The following is a 23,685-nucleotide window of genomic DNA, read 5'->3' as shown; positions in this document are numbered from 1 at the left end:
TCTGGGACAAGCTTTAAGTTACTCATGAAGGCACAACCCAAGTCAAAAGATCTAGAATAGACATGCTGAATAGAGACTACAAAATGTTCTCAATGAAGGAAGGAGAAACAACTGATGAAATGTTTGAAAGATTCAACATTATCATCACTGGCTTGGATGCTATGGGAATCAGACATCTAGAATCTGTGCTTGTGAGGAGAATATTGAGATGTTTCACTAAAGAGTGGGAAACCAAGGCTATAATAATAGCTGAGAGTAGTGGTATTGATGAAATGACCTATGATGATCTGAGAGAAAACTTACTTGCTTTTGAAAACACTTATTTAAAGAGAGATACAAAAAAGAAAGGAGTTGCTCTCAAATCAGTTACTGAATCTCTGGATGATAAATCCAGAGATAATTTATTTGATTATGATTTTGTTTTGTTTGCTAAGAAATTTAGGAAAATGATAAAGCTGAAATAACAGAACAAAAGAGGTAGTTCAAGGAAACCAAAGAGGGACCTAAGCAAGGTGATTTGCTACAACTGTAAGAAAACTGGACACTTTAAGTTTTATTGTCCAGAACTAAAGGAGGACAAACCGAAAAGAAAAAAGAGGAAAAGACTCATGGCTTCATGGGAAGACTTGGAAAATGACACTGATGAAGATGAAGAATCAGAAACCAAATCCCAAAATTGTCTCATGGTCGATCACATAGAGCAGGTAGTATTTCTTGATCCTTCTACTGAAGACCTTCATCTTATGATTGATCATCTTTCTGAAAAGATTAAATGCTTCTTAAGTAAAAACCAATATTTTGAGTCTCAAATAGAAATACTAAAAGCTGAAAATGGTTTTCTAAAAGTTAAATTAAGGGAAGCCGAAACTGCTGTTGATCTTGTTGAAGAAAAACAAGCGGTTAAAAGATGAACTTAAGAGATGTGAACATCATCATTCTGTGACTGCAAATTTAAACTATTTTGAGAAAAATGAGTGGCTGCATAAAGAGGTAAAAAGACTTAAAGAGGACTTAGCCAGCTTTGTTCAAAGTTCTGAAAATTTAAATCAACTATTGGCTAGTCAAAAACCTCTTTATGATAAAGCTAGTTTGGGTTTTCACAAATATGAAAAATTTATTGAAAAATCTTCTTTTACCAACATGGCATCCTCTTCGGATGACATAAGGTTTCAAAACCCAACAAGCTTTAGAAAAATAGCAACTCAAAAATTTTGTAGATTGTGCAATCATAATAGACATTTTCCTATTCAATGTTTCATGAGTGAAAGGATGATTGGAGATAAAGTTTACAAGATTGTTTGTGATTATAATTGTTTAGTTCAAAGAAGATGGTTTGACATTAAAGGATCTAAAAAGATTTGGATACCTAAGGTCACTTAAGTGTTTTTGTAGGTTTTCCTAGCATCCGAAAGAAAGGACAACATGTGGTATATGGATAGTGGGTGCTCTAGGCATATGACCGGGAAGTCAACATTCTTCATCAAGCTTGATGAGTATGATGGAGGTTTTGTTACTTTCAGTGACAATGGAAAGGGAAAGATAGTGGCCATAGGTAAAGTGGATAAGAACTTCTCTTCATTCATTAATGATGTTTTGCTTGTTGACGATTAAAGCACAATCTACTAAGCGTTAGCCAATTATGTGATCTTGGATATTTGGTTATTTTTAGAAAATTGGATTGCTTGGTTATTTGTGAAAAATCCAGCGATATTTTGTTTGAAGAAAAAAGATGCAATAATGTGTATGGATTAACTCTAGAGAATTTAAAAGATAAAAAAGTAACATGTTTTACCTCTCTTGAATCTGAAAAAATGGCTTTGGCATAAGAAATTAGGACATGCAAGCATGTACCAAATTTCTAAGCTTGTTAAAAAAAATTTAGCTAGAGGAATTCCAAATATTAAATTTGATAAAGATATTACTTGTGATGCTTGTCAACTAGGCAAACAAGTAAGATCATCTTTTAAACCCAAAGATGGAATTTCCACTAAAAGGCCTTTGAAAATGTTACATATTGATATTTTTAGTCATACTAGAACACAAAGTTTGGGAGGAAAATATTATGGTTTGGTAGTGGTGGATGATTACTCTATATTTGGTTGGGTTCTTTTCTTGGCTCACAAAAATGATGCATTCTATGCTTTTTCTTCTCTTTGCAAAAAGATCCAAAATGAAAAAGATTTAAAAATTGTGCACTTAAGAAGTGATAATGGAAAGGAGTTTGGAAATCAATATTTTGAAAATTTTTGTGATGGATTTGGAATAGTACATAACTTGTCATGCCCAAGAACACCTCAACAAAATGGGGTTGTTGAAAGAAGGAATAGAAGCCTTCAAGAAATGACTAGGGTTATGCTTTGTGAAAATGATATTTCAAAGTTTTTGTGGGCTGAAGCTGTAAATACAGCTTGTTATATTTTAAATTGAACCATCATTAGAAAAGGTTTAAAGAAAACTCTATATGAGCTTTGGAAAGGAGCCCCACCTAATCTTAAGTATTTTTATATTTTTGGATGCAAATGTTTTGTACTTAACAACAAAGAAAATATTAGAAAGTTTGATCCAAAATCTTATGAAGGAAAGTTTGTTGGATACTCCACCACTAGCAAAACATTTAGAGTTTACCTCAAAGAACATAGAACAATTGAGAAATCCATACATGTGTCTTTTTTTGATTCTAACTCTATTCCAAGTACTATGTTAGATGATAATGCAGGTAGTGAAACTGATGTGAACCAACAAGCCAGTCAAGAAAATCCCAAATCTGTCCCAGCTGTTGAATATGTCTGTCTAGAAACGTCTTGTTAGAATGAAGGAGACATTTCTGTTTTGTCTCTTGAACAAGCCAGAGAATCCAAAACAGAGCTATCTACTGAAACTCGTCAAGGCAGAAAGTTTCCTCAAAGGCCACGTGAATGGAAATTTTTGAAGGGTTACTCTCATGAATTCATCATTGGTGATCCTTCACAAGGCATAACCACTAGATCCTCAAGCAAGAAGCAAATAGAACCAAGTAATGTTGCTTCCTTGTCCCAATTTGAACCTCTCAATGTGAAGCGAGCTCTTGAAGACCCCTCATGGGTTAATGCCATGGAGGAAGAGCTAGCACAATTTGAAAAGAATGAGGTTTGGACTCTTGTACCAAATTCAAATGGTAAAAAGGTAACCAGTACAAAATGAATTTTCAAAAATAAATTGGATGAGGATGGTAGTGTTGTTCGTAACAAGGCTAGACTAGTGGCCCAAGGTTACAATCAAGAGGAAGGTATAGATTTTGATGAGTCATTTTCCCCGGTAGCAAGAATGGAAACAATTTGGTTGCTTCTTGCCTATGCTGCCCACAGGGGTTTTAAAATATTTCAAATGGATGTCAAATATGCTTTTCTTAATGGTTTTATAGATAGGAAAGTATTTGTGGCTCAATCCCTCGGTTTTAAAAGCAAAGAGCTTCCAAATCATATTTTTAAACTCTCTAAGGGTCTTTATGGCCTTAGGCAAGCTCCAAGAACTTGGTATGAAAGGCTTAGTGCCTTCTTATTAGAAACCAATTTTCAAAAGGTACCGTCGATACTACTTTGTTTATAAAAGAGTCTAATGATGATATCTTGCTTGTTCAAGTTTATGTGGATGACATTGTGTTTGGATCGGCAAATGAATCCTTGTGTGAAGAGTTTGGAAAATTAATTGACTAGTGAGTTTGAAATGAGTTTGATGGGAGAATTAACTTTCTTTCTTGGTCTTCAAACCAAAAAACTCCTAATGGTATCTTTATTCACCAAGAAACATATGCCAAAGAGTTAATCATGAAATTTAGTCTAGAAAACTCCAAACCAATGGGAACTCCTATGCATCCAAACACTAAACTTGACATAGATAAAAAAGGCAAAGATGTGGATGAAACAAAGTATAGAGGAATGATAGGGTCACTTATGTATCTTATATCCTCTAGGCCGGATATTGTTCAAAGTGTGGGTGTGTGTTCTAGATTTCAATCTCACCCAAAAGAATCTCATCTTTCGGCCGTCAAAAGAATCATTAGATACATTAAGGGCACATGTGATCTTGGCTTATGGTATCCTAAGTCTAATGAGTTTTGTGCAGTAGGGTTTTGTGATGCAGATTACGCGGCAGACTGAGTGGATGGAAGAAGCACGTCCGGAATGTGTTGCTTCCTTGGAAGCTTACTAAATATGTGGTCAAGCAAAAAGCAAGCCACTGTTGCTTTATCCACGGCTGAAGCTGAATACATATCCACGGCTGCATGTTGCTCTCAACTTTTACGGCTTAAAACTCAATTGAAAGATTACAAATTGAAAATCAATAGTATACCTTTATTTTGTGATAATATGAGTGCGATAAATATTTCAAAAAATCCTGTACTGCACTCTAGAACTAAGCACATTGAGGTTCGATATCACTTTATTAGGGAACATGTGCAAAAGGGTACTATTGATATCCAATTTGTAAAATCTGAAGAGCAACTTGCTGACATTTTCACTAAACCTGTGTGTGAAGACATATTTTGTTCATTAAGGAACAGTTTAGGGATGATGTTTTTAAGTTCTGTTGAAAAAATGTGAATTTCATGTCTCTGTGTGTTTTTGTCTTGTAGGCAACAGGGAGACAAATCTGGGAACATGATGAACAAGTTATTAAATAGGGGGAGACTGAACTTTGGTACCTTGAACTCAAGCCTGTGCAACCACCTTGGGGCCCATTCTATGATATTGGTTCATTATTTTTGGTATCATAATTTTTTTTAAATAAATTTTTTTAAAAAGGAAGGTTTTCACATCATATCTTTTAAAAGGGAGTTTTTGTCTAATCAAATTTTTTTCCTATATCTTCTCCCACTTTTCAAGGAAAAGTCTTTTCGGTTATTCTTTTTTATTTTTAAATTCCTTATCAAAAATCATTTTCATTAATGCTGATTGCTTTAAATGAGATATCCTCCACTAAGCATTTATGATGGTGTAACCTCTTTCCACCTTCCACTCTCTTTGGCACTCTCTTTAACTTCTCCCTCTCCATTTCACTCTCTTCATCATGAGGAAGAAACTTCCTACCTGAAGAAGCGCTCGAACCCCTATACCCAAAAATCCTCCATCACCAAAGGTCCACAATCTCATACTCACATACACATTCATTCCCATTCGTCCTCTTCACCCTCTTCTCACTCCACTGATTCCATGGAAAGGAAGGTCATCCATCCAAGGGCTCCAACAAGGCAGGAAGTAGGATCATCAAAGAAAAGTTCAAAGGGAAAGGAGCCTGTACCCGAAGAAGAAGAAGACTCACCACCTCCATCTCCACGTCCGTCTCCACCACCACGGCATTCTACCCCTCATCCTTCGGGTCGCTCGGCCCGCACTTAACGTCCAAAGAAGCCGAACCTTCATGACACCCGAGAGCTGCCCAATCTTGACTCATTGGATTTCAAGAACAAATACGGTAAAAGCCACTCTCACCTTGACCCTTACCGCTTTATATCTTGTGCGGCTTATGAGTTTCACTCCCAAGTGTTGGTAAACCGTCATCTCTGTGTCTCTTATGTGGTTAATCTGAAAAATCTTTCTGAAAAAGGCATTGATTTCACAACATATTTTCATGATCTGAAATGGACTCCTATTTTCAAAATCCAAAAACCAGTTTACTCAAACTTGGTACGTGAATTTTATGCCAACTTGATCCTTCATGACGGTGAACTACACTCCTATGTTAAAAAGGTTCATCTGACTTTGAATCATGAAACCATAAGCACTGCTCTGGGATATAAAGATGAAGGGGCCATGGCTTATATGTCTGGAAAATGGGATGCACATGTTGGTATTTCTCTTCAAGAGGCTCAGGCTCGGGTTTGTGAAAATTTTTCCTCTCTTGATAGTACAAATTTAACCCACAAGGCTCTTGGTCCTGTGCGAGCCTTGTTGCACTAAATCATCACTCATGTTTTGATGCCACAAAGTGGTTCTTACCAGAGGGTTACTGTTTGTGATACTTTTGTGCTGTTTACAATTTTAAACTCTGCTTCTATTTTCTTTGCCTATCTTATGATTAGACACATGTGGGACTGTGTCCGCAGTGACAAGAAATCCAATTTGCCCTATGGTATGTTCCAGACATGCATTTTTGAGCATTTTAATGTGGATCTCAGTAATGAGCCAGTTGAGAATAAGGTCTCTACAATCGAAGGTGGAGGAGTTCCCGAATCTACAAAAGGGAAAAAGGCTAAGAGCTCAAAGGCATCAGTATTCTCTAAAAGTGAAGATGAAAGTCTTCCTCTTGATTCTTCTGACAAGTCTCGGTTCTCAGAAACTATAAAAGATGTCCTCACAGAGTTCTCCAATATGTCAAGCATGATGGTCAGGTCCTATAAAGAGGCTTGAAAGCAAGTCTATGAGAATGAAAAAGCCTGGACCAAATGCCGAGAAAGGGTAAATTTGATTATTAAGAGTTTGGAGACTACTAACAAAGACACAACTCAATCTGAAGGAGAAAAAGATCCTCTTGATTCTGATGTCAATCTCTCTGATGCCTAGAAATTTGATCTCTGTTGCTTATGCCCCTGGACAAAATTTATTTTGTTACTCTTGGACTTAGTTTCATTTGAACTGTTTCATTTTGGGATGATTTACTTAATCACTTTGATACTTTGTTTATGTTTTAATATCATGGACTGCATTGTTTCTCACTGTTTTGTTTGCAGGATCTCTCCTTGATGACAAAAGGGGGAGGAAAAGATAGGGCTGAATTGAATATGAAATTAGGGGCTGCAGTTGCTCTAATTCTTGTGCTCTGTGTTTGAAATCTGATTTTATGCTCTATTTAGGCTGTTGGATGCATTAGTTTGTGCTCTGTTATGGTGGCTGGTTGCACTGTTCTACTTTTCTTGTTTTAAATCCACTATTTTGAGTAGCTTGTTATGTGGATTTATAAACTTGAGCCTTGATCATTTGTGATAAAAGTGTTTGTTCAAGAACAAGCATTGTTTACAAAATATGGCTCTGTTTTTCTTTTAAAGTTCCATGTTTTAAAATTTGTATCTGTTTGGAACTTTTAGAACATGCACACAGGTACTGCTTCTATTGGAAATATGCACACATTAAGGGGGAGCAGTTTGATCAATTGAAAGGGGAAGGATTCGGTCAAATCATCAAATGGAGTGTTCTAATCCAAATCCTTTCAAGGTTAATAATGTTTGTCATCAAGGGTCCGAATCCTTTCTTGGAGCCAAAGTCAAGATCAAAGGCTCAGAGTGAAGGAACTTAATGAAAATGGTTGAGAGAGGTACATGCATGTTGATTTTCGGTTTTTCCTCTCTCTTCTCTCTGTCCGAACCGAAGCTATTTTTTGGTTGGAGAAGAAGTTGCTTGGTTGAACCGGTTTCAACCTTGGAAGCTTCCCCTTCTATATTAAGGGTGAACGGCCAAGGGTTGATATCAAGGAGAGAAAGTGTAAAGTACAGAGTTCTCATAGCTACCCAAGCTTCCTGAGTTCTTTTCCTTCAATGTTGTTCATTTTGTTTTCTTTTTCTTAGTATTGTCTGTCTGGGTCTCATTGTAAAAGGCAAACATGGTGAGGTTTGTAAGAAAAAGCCAGTGAGAGGAAAAAGGCAGTGATCAATATTAGAGAAAAAGTCATAGATGTCTCAGAATTTCTTTGTACATCTGTATGTTGTGGTTCATAATCTTGTGGGGATTCCCTTGCAAGTTGGGTTAGCACTTTGTGGTTAAAAGCTTGGTAGGAGTCCAAGTCAAGTTCAGATTTGGGGATAGAATCTGGATTTGTTCCAGATAGGATTGGGTAAATCCTAGGAAAGAATTGGTGTTTGTAATCTGATGATTATAGTGAAATTCTGTCACTGTTGTGATGGAGACTGGATGTCGGCTGCATTGCACTTAGCAGCTGAACCAGGATACATCTGGGTGTGATTCTCTCTTTCTCTTCTACTCCTATTCTGTTTCTGTTGCGTTGGAGACAAAAATGAAAATACCTCCTAACCTGTTACGAGACAAAAAGAAAATGTCTCTTGACTTGTTATGAGACAAAAACAGAAATATCTCCTGAAGTTTCTTTGAAAAAAAACAGAAATTAATATTCAGCAAAAAAGGGCTAAGATTCAACCCCTCGTTCTCTTAGCCACTGATTACCATCAAGGGTAGATAAGAAGTGAAATATTTGTGAAGAATACAAAGAGTTGCACATCCTTTTATAACTGTTGAAAATTTGTCGTTACGTATTTTGTTTATAGTATAAACGAAATATACACGTCTCTCGTTTCTTGCCTTATCTCATTTACCATACGTATAATCTTATAATGTAAATGAGATAAGAAATATGGTATATTTTAGTAAAAATGCTACAAATTATGTATTTTAGTAAATAAAATATTTATTTTATTTAATTTTTTTTTTCGAATACTCAGTACCCATTTCTTGTTTTTGTTTTTATCTCAGGTACAACTGGGATGTTGTTTAAATTTTTTTATTTCAATTCGGGTATTCAGTATCCAAGATGTATTTTTAATGTAATTTTTGACACTGTACCTGAGATACAAAAAAAATCCCCTTTTTTTTTCTTCCATTCTTGTGAACTTTTCTTATGATTTCGTCGTTAATTTCCCGCCAATGTACGGCAACCCACACTGTTACCACCAAGGTCGCTGTGGAAACTGCCGACAGCCGGAGCGCAGCAGCCTCTGAAAAGGAGCCCTAGCGCGTTTCCCCTGTACGATTCCCACCTTCCGAGCGCAAACGGGGCTCCCACATGGCCGTTGCAAAACGCGCTTGGCTTCAAGGAATATTCAGAGGTTATTGAGCAGGTACATTTTGGGGATTATTTTGTACAGTTTGTTTCGAAATATATTTGAGGATGAATGATAATACCTAAGTAATTGTCAATACCAGTTACTGGTATTAATTTGTTTATCATATAACTCAAATGTACTTCCATCAGTTCCATGAATATCAGGTACCAGAGTAAGCCCAACAATTTAATCTCCCATCGCCGAGCCTCTGGACTTAAAAGTTCATTAGTGATTAAAGGTGAATCAAATGGAAGAAACTGATTCTATGCTCATGTTCATGTAAGATAACAGCAATATTGGAAAGGCTGAAGCATATATCAAGGAACTTGAAGATGTGAGTAAGTGTTCCAAAATTTTCTCATATATATCTTTGCATATAGTTTAATTTGATTTCTAGATAAAACTTGTCACTTCACCGGTATCAATCTTAAGTAAGAATATTGAATCTATAGAAATGGTATTAAGGAACAGAAGATTTGACATTATAGTTGCTAATATTTTTGAAAAAATATTGTAGGATAAAGAATTATTTTGGTCATCAACATTTGGACTAAATTTTAATTTAGTTTCTAACGTTCCTTATTCTTATCCCAAAAAATTTAAATAGGTTCAATGTGGTCCTACAGTTAAATTTGACCATAATAATCTAAGAAGCACAGACACGGACACGGACACGGGACACGACACGGACACGGACACGGAGACACACCAAAATTAAAATTTTACCGGACACGGACACGGCATATATATATTAAATTTTTTGACAGACCCTTATTCCCTTTCCTGGAATTTTCAAGAGATGTGCTCTCACCCTAGTGTAAGAGCCTCTAAATACAACTTCACAATACTTGCATTCAAACTCAAAATTACCTCCCCCTTCAACCTTATTTTTTTTCACAACAAATTTCCATAAAGGCTTATCCGCAGAGTCCTCATTTTTTTCAGTTCCAGTAACCCCAAGAGAACTCATCATTCCTAAATAATTTAATAAAAAAAATCAATAATGCAGATAACAAGTAACTATTTGTAGTAACTAGTAACTATGGAGTATAGACTTAGTGAGCTAACATTCTAACGATAAAATAAAAGTTCAAAAGAAATTACCTCAACCCCTAAGTTGCTAAGTTGCTGCAAGCAACGATTTGCAACAACTATTGTGGCAAAAGAGTGCCACCGGTGAAGAGGAGCAAAGCAGAGAGGAGAAAAGCACGAAGCAAAGAAGATGAGAACATAGGGAGATGAGCGCACAGACGTAGAAGGAGCGGCGTGCAGTGGAGCGACTCGCAGAGGAGCATCGCCGGAGGAGCAATGCACAGAGGACCGGCCTGCAGAGGACTTGCGTGCAGAGGACCGGCGCGCAGAGGACTTGCGTGCAGAGGACGGTGCGTGGAGGAGGGTGACTTTTGCTATGCTCTGAAGGTGAAGGGTCGTGTAAAAAATGAGGGTTGTTTTTTTATGAGTTATTTAAAATGTGTGAGAGACTCCTTGTGCTTATGGGGTCCAAGATTTTTTTGGGTTAAAGGTAATTTTTTTTTTAAAAAATTTCTGCAATTTTTACATGCCAATCGTGTCCTGGCGTGTCCAATGCCGGGTCCTCGTGTGTCCAGTGCCGTGTCCTCGTGTGTCCAGTGCCGTGTCATGGCGTGTCCGAGTAAAAAAAAAAATTTTTTTTTTGCGACACGTGCTCAGGTGTGTCGGACACGTGTCCACCGCGTGTCCGTGTTCACCGCGTGTCCGACACGTGGACACGGCAGTAATTTGGTGTGTCCGTGCTTCTTAGATAATAATTAATGAAACGAGTAACGTGGAAGTTAATAATTCACTGGAGATCACTTCGATAAAAACACTAAATATATATTTTTTTCTTTAAGATGTTTACATGTGTTATGATATTATTGGACATTTTTATTAAATCGGTTAATAATTTATTTTTTAATAAATTAGAACAAAATCGGTTTATTATAGCAACAATAATAAACCCAATTATTCGCATTATAATTATTAGACCCGATTTGATCCGATCGATTTACACAATCTAAATCGAATCATGTTTAAATTTTTTGATAGAAAGACAAATATATCCCTGATTTTTTTATAAAAAAAAAAAAACATGATCTAGTGTGTTACGTAAATTGCCGATTGGACCGAATCTGATAACAATTGGGTTTATTGTTATTGCTATAAAAAAATCGGTTTTATTCTAGTTTGTTAAGAAATTCAAAAAGGAAAAGTATGAGGAGCCAATGGAATATTTGTACAATGTGTACAATGGAGGTTTAGGGAGTATGAGAGATATAACCATTAGTGTTACCTTTTCCCATCAGCTAAAGTTTTTGGGATGAATGGTATCATAACATTGTATTAGAACTCTAGATCCAAAAGGTCGTTATCCCTAGTACTTGGATGGTTATTCTAGATAGTATGAGGATGTTCATTTTGTAACTCAATATCCCATTGTACACATTGTACAAATAGTCCGATACATAAGTGTCTTTATAGAAAAACGTTTTACGCGTATTTATGGGAGCATCCTCCTCACTTACTAGTTAAATCATATCTTTTTTCATGGGTTAGAAGAACATAATCAAAACCTTCTTATAACACTTCTTCTCCTCAATTTCCTTTTTTACAAAATTTAAAATCCTAACAATTAATCATCAATGCTTTAAAATTAAAGAAAAAACTTTTATATTAGTGTTTGTTGGTAGATCGATTTCACTTATATACTGAAATGGAATGCTATTGGCTCTTTTTCACAAATTTTTTAAAATAAAAAATAAAAAATGAAAATATAAATGAAACAGACCCTGTCAAATTCTCTCTCATGTTGAAAGATGTAAAATTTTGCTTGTATGAAAAATATACAAAATTGTGCTTTTCTGTATGTACAAATTAAAATTAAAGGAAAAAAAAACTAGATCAGTAAACATAATACAGATATGGATAATACTATAATACTAGTTATCATCTCAGTTGTCGTTCTGTGTCATTGAACATATGAACGGTATGTCCAGTTGGTGGTGCTACTGAATGATGTGTTCTCTGATTAATATATTCTTCATTTGTGTTAACTACATTATCTGTTGTTACCAACGAATTATCTACCTCTGAACCTTGGCCAATATATTGTTGAACTACCAAGACTGAAGCAGATGTTGCAAAATCTGGTGATGCTAACAAATCCCCAATAGCTCCTAACTCGGGGCACTCACTCCAGTCAGTGAGTCCTGCTGTGAGTGGCGATATCATTCCTTGTCCTCTCCCAACTATGATAAGATCATGGATGTCCTCCATTGATCTTATAGCGGCCACGGTCTCTTCGCCATTGTTCACCACTTTTTCAATGTACACAATGGATTCATTGTTCACACGGTTCATCCTGAACAATTGTATAAGCCTCTCATCCAATTGTTTTTCTGTGTCCTTCTCAGTATCTACCGTTAGTATCCTAGGTTCCTCTTGGATATTGTTTGTATTGTTGTTGTGGCTGGGAGGCTGCTTTGTGTCCGTTGTGCTTCCAACTTGTGTTCCAGGAACGAAGCGCATTAGAGTAAGGCATACACCTTCATGTTCCGACATCCTCCATCCGTAGCTCAATCCTTCTCTGTCATCTGGACCTCCAAAGAACAAGACTGCCACGTAATGAGACACTACTACATCATCAACCAAGTGGTTCGAGCAATTCAAGCCTCTGTCTACTAAAATTCCAACCGAACAAGGCGCATTTGCAAGCACATTCCGGTTTACAGTGCGAAATGGCGCGTTTATTGGTTCCATTCCACCATCAATTGTATGTAGTTTGTGGAATGGGAGGATTATTAAGGCGACGCGCTTGTCCTCGGCCAAATTGCATACGTCTTCATGCATTGTGGAGTAAGGGGACATTGCTGTCAAGGGCTGTACAGTGACACAAGAAGCCTGTTGCTCGTAGTTGGCAAAGGCATTGATTATGTGATCAGATTGAGCTTGAGTTGCGTTAAGTGCAGGCTGATCCGATTTTCTAGAGTTGTGGACAATGAGCAATGCAGATGTACGGCCCGTGAGTTCTACCAAATGGAGCACATAGATGCATATTGGTGACTTCTTTGTTGGATTTGAGGCATCAAGAAGGTTTATTATGGATGGCACGTTCCGAGGTGTATGGATACAAACTAGGACCTTCAGCTCTTCATCTTTTCTTGACATCTGAATTGTTCTTCTTTTGTATGATATCACCCTCTTTGTTGGGTTGTAGATAGCTGATAATCCAGGTACAATTATTCCAGTCATTAGCACAGTTATGGTGACCATTATTGCAAATGATCTCTCATCCAAAACCTGCAACCAATTGTGATCAACCATTATAGTAGTAGCACTAGTCAATAATGACTATCAAATAAACAAAATTGGCCAATAAATAAGTACCTTTTGATCCCTGCCAACATTAAGCACAATCATCTCAACAAGGCCTTTTGAGTTCATGAGCAAGCCTAGAGCTGCTCCTTCATCAAGTGTCATTTGATAAGAAACTGCAACAAATATGGTTCCAGCAATTTTGCCAATGCAAGATAGCAAAACAAGGGTGACTATAGTTAACCATGGGAATACACCTTTGATGAGACCCAAATTAGTCTTCAACCCACTAATTGCAAAGAATAAGGGAAGCAAAAGCCCTGAGACGAAGTCCTCAATTTTCTCCACAAGAGTTAAACTAAGTGGTCCAGTTGGGATTGTCAATCCAAAAACAAATGCTCCAAAAACAGAATGTGTCCCCATAGCATCAGTTATGAAACCTGAAACCATGACACCGGCTAGTATTAGACAAACATAGAAATCGCTGAACGATTCACCTTCCGGCGTCTTCCTTATAATCCACCCGATGATCGGCCGCACTGCGAAGACATAAAAGAGCACAAAGGCCACACTAGAAATCAGAATCATGAAGGAAGACAATACAAGCCTTTCACTCTGTGCCATAGTGATGGCCACGGCCAAAAGTATCCAAGAAAAGGCATCATTGATGAGTGCAGAGGAGAGTGCAACCCTTCCCATCTCAGTGTTGATGAGTTTGAGCTCAGCAAGGATTCTAGCAAGAACAGGGAATGCAGTTACAGAGAGAACAACGCCGAGCAACAAGATGTAAGCACCTTTGTTAACCGGCCTGTCACCACTGGTGATAACAAAGGAGAAGATTGCTCCAATGACAAAGGGCAACACCATCCCTCCAGCTGCTATGAAAACTGCTTTTCTACCAATGCGCCTCAGCGATGAAACATCCATTCCCACTCCAACCAAGAACAGGAAGTACAGCAGACCAAGGTTTGCCATTGTTTCAATCACCATAACACTTCTCAGAGGAAAAACTGCCTCTGCAAATGTTTTGCTTTGTCCAAGCACCGAAGGACCCAATATTACACCTCCCTTTACATGTAATATAACATATTACACAGTTAGCACAAATTACTTTTAACTTTTAATTTCATTCTTAGATATTTTTAATTATTAACCACATTGTTGTGGTGGTAGGGAAATTAATAATAAACTAACCAAGATTTCAGCAATAACGCGAGGCTGGCGAATGGGCTTGAGGATGAAGACAAAGATGCGGGTGGCAATGACAACTAACATAACTTGCAATATGAAGAGAGGCAACGCATAGTTCAATGGGTTATCTCCTTGCCATATCCCATTTGTTGTTATCATCTGTGGTGCATAGCACACTATGTCTTCCCTTTTCTTTAATGGATCCTCCATTGACCTTTATTAAAATATTAATAATCCTCCTCTCTTTAATTCATGTGTGTGGAGGCCTTTTTCATCATTCATGTGTCAATATATATATATCTATGCATTAGAACTTTTTCTTTTTAATATTGTATTACTAGAGGTGAAATCCTTTATCATGAACCAAATTGTGTGTTGAACACAACTATGGCCATTTACAAAACGTCAATGACGTTTTGTGTTTCTTCAATTAAAATAATATTTTTCTAACAAAACGTCAGCGACGTTTTGTGTTTTAATAATTAAAATAATATTTTTTTTATTACAAAACGTCAGTGACGTTTTGTTCTTTGATGATTAAAAAAAATTTTTTATTACAAAACGTTAGTAACGTTTTGTGCTACTACCACAACCCTGTAGAACACCAAAATCATCAAATATTTTTGTATTTCACATTAAAATTATCCATATATAAAAATTTTAGCCCTATGCATTACCATGCTTTTATATTATGTATGTGTTTAGCATGCATGCTTGCAACATCATCAATATATGAGCGAAAATTGAATCCGGAAGAGAATAATGTATGAGAATTCAAAGTGAATAACGGAGAAGATATAGATAGATAGATGAAAAGGAAAGGAAAGAAAGCTAATGTTAGAAATATGATGACGGGGAATTGAAGAGCTAAAGAAGTGACGTTTTTGTTTTTGTTTTGTTGTGCGGTTGTCCACTCTAAGTGGGGAGTACTAGTCAATTTAATGGCCTATGTTGTGCACAGGGGGCTCTCTATTTTAGGAACAATGATTAATGATTAAATGCTACGAACCCTGGTGGGGGGCTCACACATGAAGTGCATCTCTTTCCCACATGTGGTCCGAACCACCTACTCTCTCATTGTCGGTTATGTTTTATGTTTTATTTTTTAAAATGGAGTAGGCAAATTTGCAATGAATTTAGAATTTTGGTTTTTTGGACATTGGTTATAGGGATAGTAATACCACCTGAACTCGTGGATACCCATTCCGCTCTCGCACCGGGGCGGATTTTTAGCGGGGCGCAACATGGTCGGATTTAGGTAATATCCGCTCCTACTCACCCCGCTATATATATATAATATATATAATTTTAATATATAATATGTATAATATATGTAAAATAATTAGTAAATAATTAATAATATTGTATCATATTTAAATTTTTATTTTAATTTATGTTATGTATGTGATGATGGTTATATAAATTTTGAAATTTTATTTTATTTATTGAATATACCCGAAGAGGCGGGTTAAGGTTCAATGTTTTACTATCCACGGGTAGAAACGGGACGGATTTTATGCGAATTGTTGTGCGGAGGGTGGGGTCGGGTAGAGCAAAAACTCGCCCCCTACCCGCCCCGTTACCACCCCTAATTGGTCATTAAAACTTCTAATGAGAAAACTTAAAATTTAATTTTCCTATATATATAATATGAACTTTCCACCATGTACTAATTATTGGCTAGCAAAACTAAATTTTATATATAGCTATTTATTACAGAGAAATATTTTAGTATGAGGGTCCGTTTCAAAAATTTTAAAAGTAATTTTTTTGAGCTTTTTGACTTATGAAAAGTAGTAATATTAATATTTGGTGTAATTTTTAAAATTAAATTATAATTTTTTAAGAAGTTATTTAAGAGTTTATAGAAAAATTAAAAAAATGACTTTTCTTATAATAAAAAATAAATATCACAGTTTTTTTAAAATAAATATTTTTAAAAATAAAAATTTAAATATAAAATAATTTATTTATAAATTATTTTTAATATAAATATGTCTATTAAACTATTTTTTTTAAAAAAAATTTAATTAAATTATTTACTCAAATTGAGTTGAATATTTTTCATATGTAAAGAGGATGATATCATGGTAATAATAAAACTTTATAGTAACGCAGCCAAATAACAATACTAATATTAAAAATTTAGTCAACGAGTTTCAGTCGCACGTTTTCATTTTTATTATTTTTCAAGTTTTGTCCTTGTAAAAAATGGTAGTGTGGTACTAAAGCTATCTATAAAATGTAGTGGCAGAAAATGAAAAAGATGCAGATAACGTGTTGTATTAAGATGGCTGATTCTGTCTCCTATATTTTTGTAGGGGGACCTCATCAGTACGTGTCAGGAAATGGAGATCAAACTCTGAAACTCCAACTTTGAGCTGAGGATTAGCTTTATGAAGTACTTTGTAATATGTGTGATGTTTTTATTTTAGAATGCTAATTAATTAAGTTCATGTTTTAATTAGAAGCACTGCGAACTGTATATGTGAAGTGATAAAGTGTGAGGATTAATTCAAAACCTAAACCTGCACCACTACTATAATATGAAGGATTAGCCCTAACCTAAACCTAAGATGAGATAGTCAACCCTATAGTTCATATATAGATAGATATGCATAATTATGCGTTGACATGTGCCTTCATATATTCCCATTAATTAATTTGATCATCGGAAATAGACAGCTGGTTGCAGATTTATAAAAGAAAAAGGTTCCAATGGCACTCCGGCACTCCCTGATATAGCCTATATATGCTGAATCTAATAAGTTAAGCCAAGGATTCAAGACACCTGTATAATGTATGTCTAGGTGATGGCAAATTAATCATAGCCCTCATTCTCCATTAATAAAGTTTCATAAATGAAATTCCACCTTCTCTTTGTATATCCATCAAAATTCTTATATATGTATTCTATATATTTCAATGGATTAACATTTTACCTCATGACATGCAAGGAAAATCTAACGGTAGGTGATATGACAATGGAACAATGGAACATGCACCCGTGATATGACACTTTTTTTTTTTTCTCCTTGAAAATTGGAAGATAGAAGAACAATAGGGAGTGGTAGTGGTGAGACCCACTCTCTGTCAGATCTTCTCTCCGTTGGCTCAAAGCAACGGATTCCATTGGAGCTTTTTTAAATATATGCATAGATATAGCTAGATTATCACCATAACTTCAAGGAATTTAATTTTGGTGCAACTCACTGACAAGAAAGCATTCTATTTTATATCAAAAAGTAGAGACGAATTAAAGTGGTGAACAAACTTTAATTTCACTAGGAAAAGACACAACCACTGTCTACATACATGAGCTGCATCAATATATATATATATATAATCTATGGAAGCAAAAATATACATATTCTCTCTCTCTCTCTCTATATATATATATATGTATATGGTGTATGTATAAGGACAATAAAACTTTGAACCTAATTAATTACTCAACTTTGGGGTCCTGCATGTGTATATGTAACTAATATAGTAGTGTTATGTCCCTAGCTAATAGATCTGCTATACTCAAGATACATGTGTAACATTATCAGGAATTCTAGCACGCTAGATCATGTAACATTATCTTATATATATCTTATAATAATATACACTATTATTAAATTGCATCACTCTAATTAATTAGGGGGGCTTATGACTTCAAGATCATCATCAAGTGACAGATAAACCTCATCTAGATATGAAAGTTCTGATCCACAATCATCCTCGTCGCTATAGTAGGAGTTTGCAGTTGCACCTTGTTGTGATTGTGACTTGTTCTTCTCATACACTCTGCACAAAACCCATTTATTGTTCTGATTTTGATCCTGTAATATTATAATCATTAATAAATTGCACAATTACACAATAACAAACAAATTAATAGAGAGGTTATTATTGAAATAATATCTAGGGCTATATGGTAGGGAAATTAAAACCAACAGCTTACAGGTTTTAATAATCTTCGATGAGCAGTTCCATTTGCATAACACGAAATAGGGTTGTGGAACATAGATGAGGAAATATGGTATTCCTGCATGACCCAATTGGTTTCTGTGCCTTCGTTAAGATTGAAGACAAAATACTTCTTGATTCCCAATTTCTTGTTTGCATCAGCTGAGATTATAGGTTCGCTCAAACCTATTTCCTTCCAATACCCATTTTCTGTGCTTCTGTTTTCCTTCACTTTATTGGTGAAGAAATAGTGTTGATTCCCACTTGAAAACGCCTTACCTGTGTTTGTGTGTATATATATATATATAAGTACATATATGTAAGAAACTATATAAAAAATATATTTAATTAAATTTCAAATATATGTGTATGTGGAATTGGATGCATGCATGCATAGATTATTATGTATGTATGTACCATTTAATTGACATGGATGAAGTTGAGAGGGATCAAGGTCCGGTATGATGCTGGGATGGAATGGTAGAGAAATTCTGGAATAAAGAAAGTGAAGGATGAGTTCTTCATCTGTTGGAGAGAAGCAAAACCCAGGAGGAAGGTTCGTCATTGTATTAATTTCTTCTTTCTTCCTTTTTGGACTTTGGCACTTTATTAATTTGGGTCAAGTTTGTCATGCTATATATATATATATATATATACACATACAGAGAGAGAGAGATTTATGGTTGGATTGATTAGGATTCAAAAAAAGCGTTGAGCTGTTTGAAGAAAGACGGCTGTACGTGGAATTCCATCATAAGGAACTAAGTAGGGCCAAACAACAAAGATAGACGGCCATTGAAGCTAACAATACAAGTTAGCTGCTATATATGTAATGTAATTGATCATTTAAGCTAAGGTCAAATTATTGTGCGTTGCTTCACTACTGTTTAAGTAACCTGGCTATAACTACCTTCATGCCTTGGATAACGTTTAATTTATTAGGATAAGGTTATACTATATATATGTATATACTCATGTCTTGCTTTCATACCTTTTTAAGTTCTTAATTCTTATTTACTCTGCCTGGCATGAATTAATGCATCATATCCAAATTGATAATCTCATCTGCATGGAAACGTCGTTTATGTTTGTTTCTTATATAATTTCCACCAATATATTTTTTATAAAATAAAATATAATGAAAAAAGTTAGAGATTAAACTGATAAAACAACTTTTTGAAACATAGTAATTAAATTTAGGAAAATAATACTTATTATAATATGGAAATTAATTATATATAAATTAAAGGCCTGATGACGAATTAATGAGATCTCTATGACTCTATCACAACCTTTAATTTCACATTTTGTTTACATATATTCAATATGTATGAATTCCGAACTTAACATTAATAGTAATGTGAAATATATCTATTTCGTTATCACATTTAGGGGTAAAAAACAATTACGCCATGCAGTGAAAAGCATAATTCTTAAATTTTAACAGTTAACACGATGGAAAATTATATTTATATTATTTTTTGTTTATAATTTTGTGTATTTTTTTATGATATATATATATATATATATAAAAGACAATTTTTTTAATTTTATCTTACTTTTTATTAATTATTTTTAATACTAAGAATAAAAAATATACGGACATATAACATTCTTCCAAAATTATTATCTACACCCCGCAAAAGAGGATATTGTTCCTTGCTGTATATACAAGATCTTAATTATTGTTTGAGCATTCTTTTTATTGTTCATTTTACTATTTGGATGTATCACCAACATGAATTGACCATTGTTTGATTTGTTATAATCTGCCTGCTGTGAGTTGGTCCCAAAAAAAAAATTCTTTTAAAAAAATGTGCAAGTTTCTGGATGAATCTTAATGATGGGCCTCAAGCATGACAAAAGGTTTGATCTTTCACCTTTTGGAATAAAATGATTTACAAGTGTTCCTGTTTGTCTTCGCCATATGTTTCCATCCATTAATCATTTTAACCGCACCTTATCGGCAAGGTGTACAACCTACGAGGGTGTTGAATGTTGATAGTGCCCCTAAATTAGCCTGACTTTTTTTTCCAAACAAATTAACATTAAAATTTATTTATTATTTCCAAAATCAAATTAAAGAAATGTATATATGTGCTTTCTCACATCAACAAATAGGCCAGGGCTCACGTGGAATCTCTCTTCTAGGGTTGGAAAAACTAACACACTTCAAATTAAGGAGTAATGTTAGGAAATCTCAACACAAAATTATCTTATTTAATTTAATATTTATAATAATTAAAAAATAAAAAATTGAATTATCTGAGACTAATATGTATTGTCTCTTAAATATATTTTAAATTAAGAAGGTGTAATAATAATAATAATATCCCCTCTTATTTTCAGCTTCTTAATAATTACTTGAAGATTAAAGAAGCACTTCTGGTATATAAGAATGTGCCAGCTAGCTATGCACACCAATTAAATTATGAGTCCTATTCTTCCACCAACTTCATGCCTATTATCTTAATTCGTCTATTTATAGAAGTGATGATATTTTGGAATTAACGTTATTCCTAGTCCGAATCGGCCAAATAGAGAAAACACAAGATAGCATCCGAAGTGGGATCCGAGGACTATATGGCTTTGCATTACGTAAAACAATTAACCAATTATAGTGGGCATGACTTTATGTCATGACTTAGTATACCTGTTTCATAAGCAATGATTACGCTTCACTAAGGGATAAAAGAGCTTTATGTATGTGCTTCTTCTTCATGTAGTTGTTGGTAGGTCACCCCTTTATGCAACACAAGTTAATCCATGGACAAGTGTTATAGCTTATGTGTGCTTTTTATCATTATGGCACCTTTGAAAACCTTATCTCCCTCCTAGCCATGGTCCCTTTAACTTCAAAGTCCACCAAAGGACAAACATGAATCATGGCCAAACAGTAACTTTGTTGCTTCATATTTATATTATTTTAAACCTATTTTTTTAAAAATGAGTTCAACTAAGAAAACCAACTTCATTCCTTTTAATTAATACAATATCAGTCAAGTTTTTTTTTAAATTACTTTTTTATCCGAAATTCTAAACTTAAAAATTCTAAATTCTAAATCTTGACTACCATAAATTTTAAACTCTCCAAAAAGTTAGGATTAAAAATTAATTTTACATTAACTAATTAAAATTAATTTTCCATACTTCATTTTTTTAAATATCTAAATATTTATTTGTTAAATTCCTTTTTTACAAAACTATACTTTTTCTAATAACAAATGAATAAAATGTATGCAAACTTAGCTTAAAAGTGTTTAAAAATTATATTCAAATAATATTCTTATTTCTTTTCAAAATACCTCTTCATCAATGTGAAAATGGATATGTAGCTATCATTAATAATCTTCTTCCACCGTGTCGTTTTCTAACATGAAAGAGCTCTATTACTTTTTAAAGGAGAAACCATATTTGATATTTCTACGACTATAATAAAATTGTTCACACCGACCAGACCATTTTAATTTGATAATTTGTATAAATAATATATAATGTAGTTTTAAAATGGTGTCATGTTTTAAAAAGTAAAAGAAAGATGAAAGTTTTTTAAAGTAGCTTTGTTTCGAGGTACTAAAATTAAAATTGAAAGACTATCGAACTCAGTACTGTGTTAGTAAAGATATTTTTGTAATTTTATTTATTTTAATTTCTATTTTTATCTTAAACCAATCAAGATAATAAAACATAATTCGTGTACACTTTACATTAAATACAGTAATTTAATTTAATTTTTGTCTTTTACTCTTTGTTTTTCAATCTCAGTTATCGAAATTTTTCAAGTGATTAGCCAAAAAAAAGATAAAACTTAAAAAATACAAATAATAAAAGAATACAGCAATTTATTAATCAATAATAAATTTTTAAATAAAATTTAAATTTATAAAAAATTAGTCATTAATTTATTGAATTGGAGAACATTATGAAAAATAAAAAAGACAAATATAAAGAGATAACTTTTTTCAATTAATATCAATTAATTATTTTAAAATTATTTTTTATCTTAAATTTTAATTTTTAAATCGTAAATCTTAAATTAAAAAATAATTTTAAAATAAATAAAAATATCTAATATTAATTAATTAGAAATTAATTTTCTATAGTCGTAATAAAAATTACTACTAATAATTTGGACCTTCGAGGTATTGAAATAGCACAACGTAACCAAACTTTATTCCAAAGAAAGATTTCAAGCTCACATTCTTTTCTGAGTTTGTTATCACCAACCCCTTCCCTTTTAATCATCCCACAACCCTGTCATTTGGGAATCTGACTACGTCTACAGTGTGTTTGATTATTATTTAGTTAAAAATCTTGAGATTAAAAATTCATCGCTATTAATCATTAGATTTTCTCATTGGTTACGATATTGTAGTTTTCCATATTGGTCAATTGTTTTTAATGTATTTTATCGTAATGCTATTTGTTTTGTTAAGGTGATTTTTGACCGTGGATAGTGTAAATATATCGAAAAGATATCATCTGTACCACTCATAATCTCTTGTTTTTCTTTTTAGTTTAGTTTATTCCCCCCTCTTGATCTCGCCTTTTTTCCTTCTGTCTGTACGTGTGTCTCCAACGCATCTAACAGATTCATACACATATCATATCGACAATCATATAACATAACTCATTTTAGAAACCCAAACTTTATTAAAGCGTTAGGTATTGCCAGACCCATGCATATGTAAGGTATAGGTCAAGCTTAGGTCATAGCTTCGGATTACAGGGTAACATGTGTTAACCAACTACGAAAAGTTACAACATGTGATAAGTAAGACTACTGTAAATTCATATCACAAAGTTATAGAACATCCGATTCTAACTATATTTATAAGGAAACAACTTGTGTTGATCTAGTGGTTAGTTCACTAATCCACTTAAATAAATATCAAAAGTTAAAAACTTGCCTTATACATGTAGCAACCCATTAGCAATGACAAATATTTAAATGGAGCTCCAACCTGCAATATATTAGTCTTTGATCTGTCGAACTCGAACTGAAGGATATTGTGGACAACACAAAAAAAAAAAAATTTAAGGGGATAGTGATTCCTAATTTCATGACGAGGCAGGCAGACAACACATTTCTTGCAAGCTTTTGTTTCCTTCAATTCATTCTTGTCTTAACAAATTAACATGAGAATGCGTATTATTTGGTAGAATTTAGCACCGATGGAACATTTTATCGTTTGGCGTCAGAAAGGAGCGCCAGCTCATAGCAAAGACTGGGAGTCTGGGACCTTAGTACAGTGCGAATAAAAAGCAGAATGCGAAAATATCGTAGTAAGTCTTTCTTAGTAGCAGTAAATATGATTTTTGTTGAAATAGCTGAGTAAAGGAATACTTTAAAAGGATACCTAGTTAGAACTGTTATATTAAAAGGGATGCATAGCAGCTCA

General features: G+C 34.1%; 2 protein-coding genes across 2 annotated transcripts; both read right to left on the bottom strand.

The window, feature by feature from the left end:
• Positions 1 to 11,614: 11,614 nt before the first annotated feature.
• Positions 11,615 to 14,512, bottom strand: LOC112733074 (cation/H(+) antiporter 15). The gene is made up of 3 exons (XM_025781939.2): positions 14,333 to 14,512; positions 13,211 to 14,206; positions 11,615 to 13,123 (listed from the first exon to the last, which is right to left on the bottom strand). Exons 1-3 carry the CDS (start codon positions 14,486 to 14,488, stop codon positions 11,771 to 11,773), a joined length of 2,505 nt encoding a protein of 834 aa, XP_025637724.2. The 5' UTR covers positions 14,489 to 14,512; the 3' UTR covers positions 11,615 to 11,770.
• Positions 14,513 to 17,585: 3,073 nt separating this feature from the next.
• On the bottom strand, positions 17,586 to 19,142 carry LOC112733075 (NAC domain-containing protein 104-like). Its single transcript, XM_025781941.3, has 3 exons — positions 18,701 to 19,142; positions 18,279 to 18,562; positions 17,586 to 18,156 (listed from the first exon to the last, which is right to left on the bottom strand). The coding sequence occupies exons 1-3, from the start codon at positions 18,846 to 18,848 to the stop codon at positions 17,968 to 17,970; spliced, it is 621 nt and encodes a 206-aa protein (XP_025637726.1). The 5' UTR covers positions 18,849 to 19,142; the 3' UTR covers positions 17,586 to 17,967.
• Positions 19,143 to 23,685: the final 4,543 nt, after the last annotated feature.

This window comes from Arachis hypogaea, chromosome 13 (assembly GCF_003086295.3).
Source record: "Arachis hypogaea cultivar Tifrunner chromosome 13, arahy.Tifrunner.gnm2.J5K5, whole genome shotgun sequence".
Classification (NCBI taxonomy): domain Eukaryota; kingdom Viridiplantae; phylum Streptophyta; class Magnoliopsida; order Fabales; family Fabaceae; genus Arachis; species Arachis hypogaea.
This window is presented reverse-complemented; position numbering and strand designations above follow the sequence as displayed.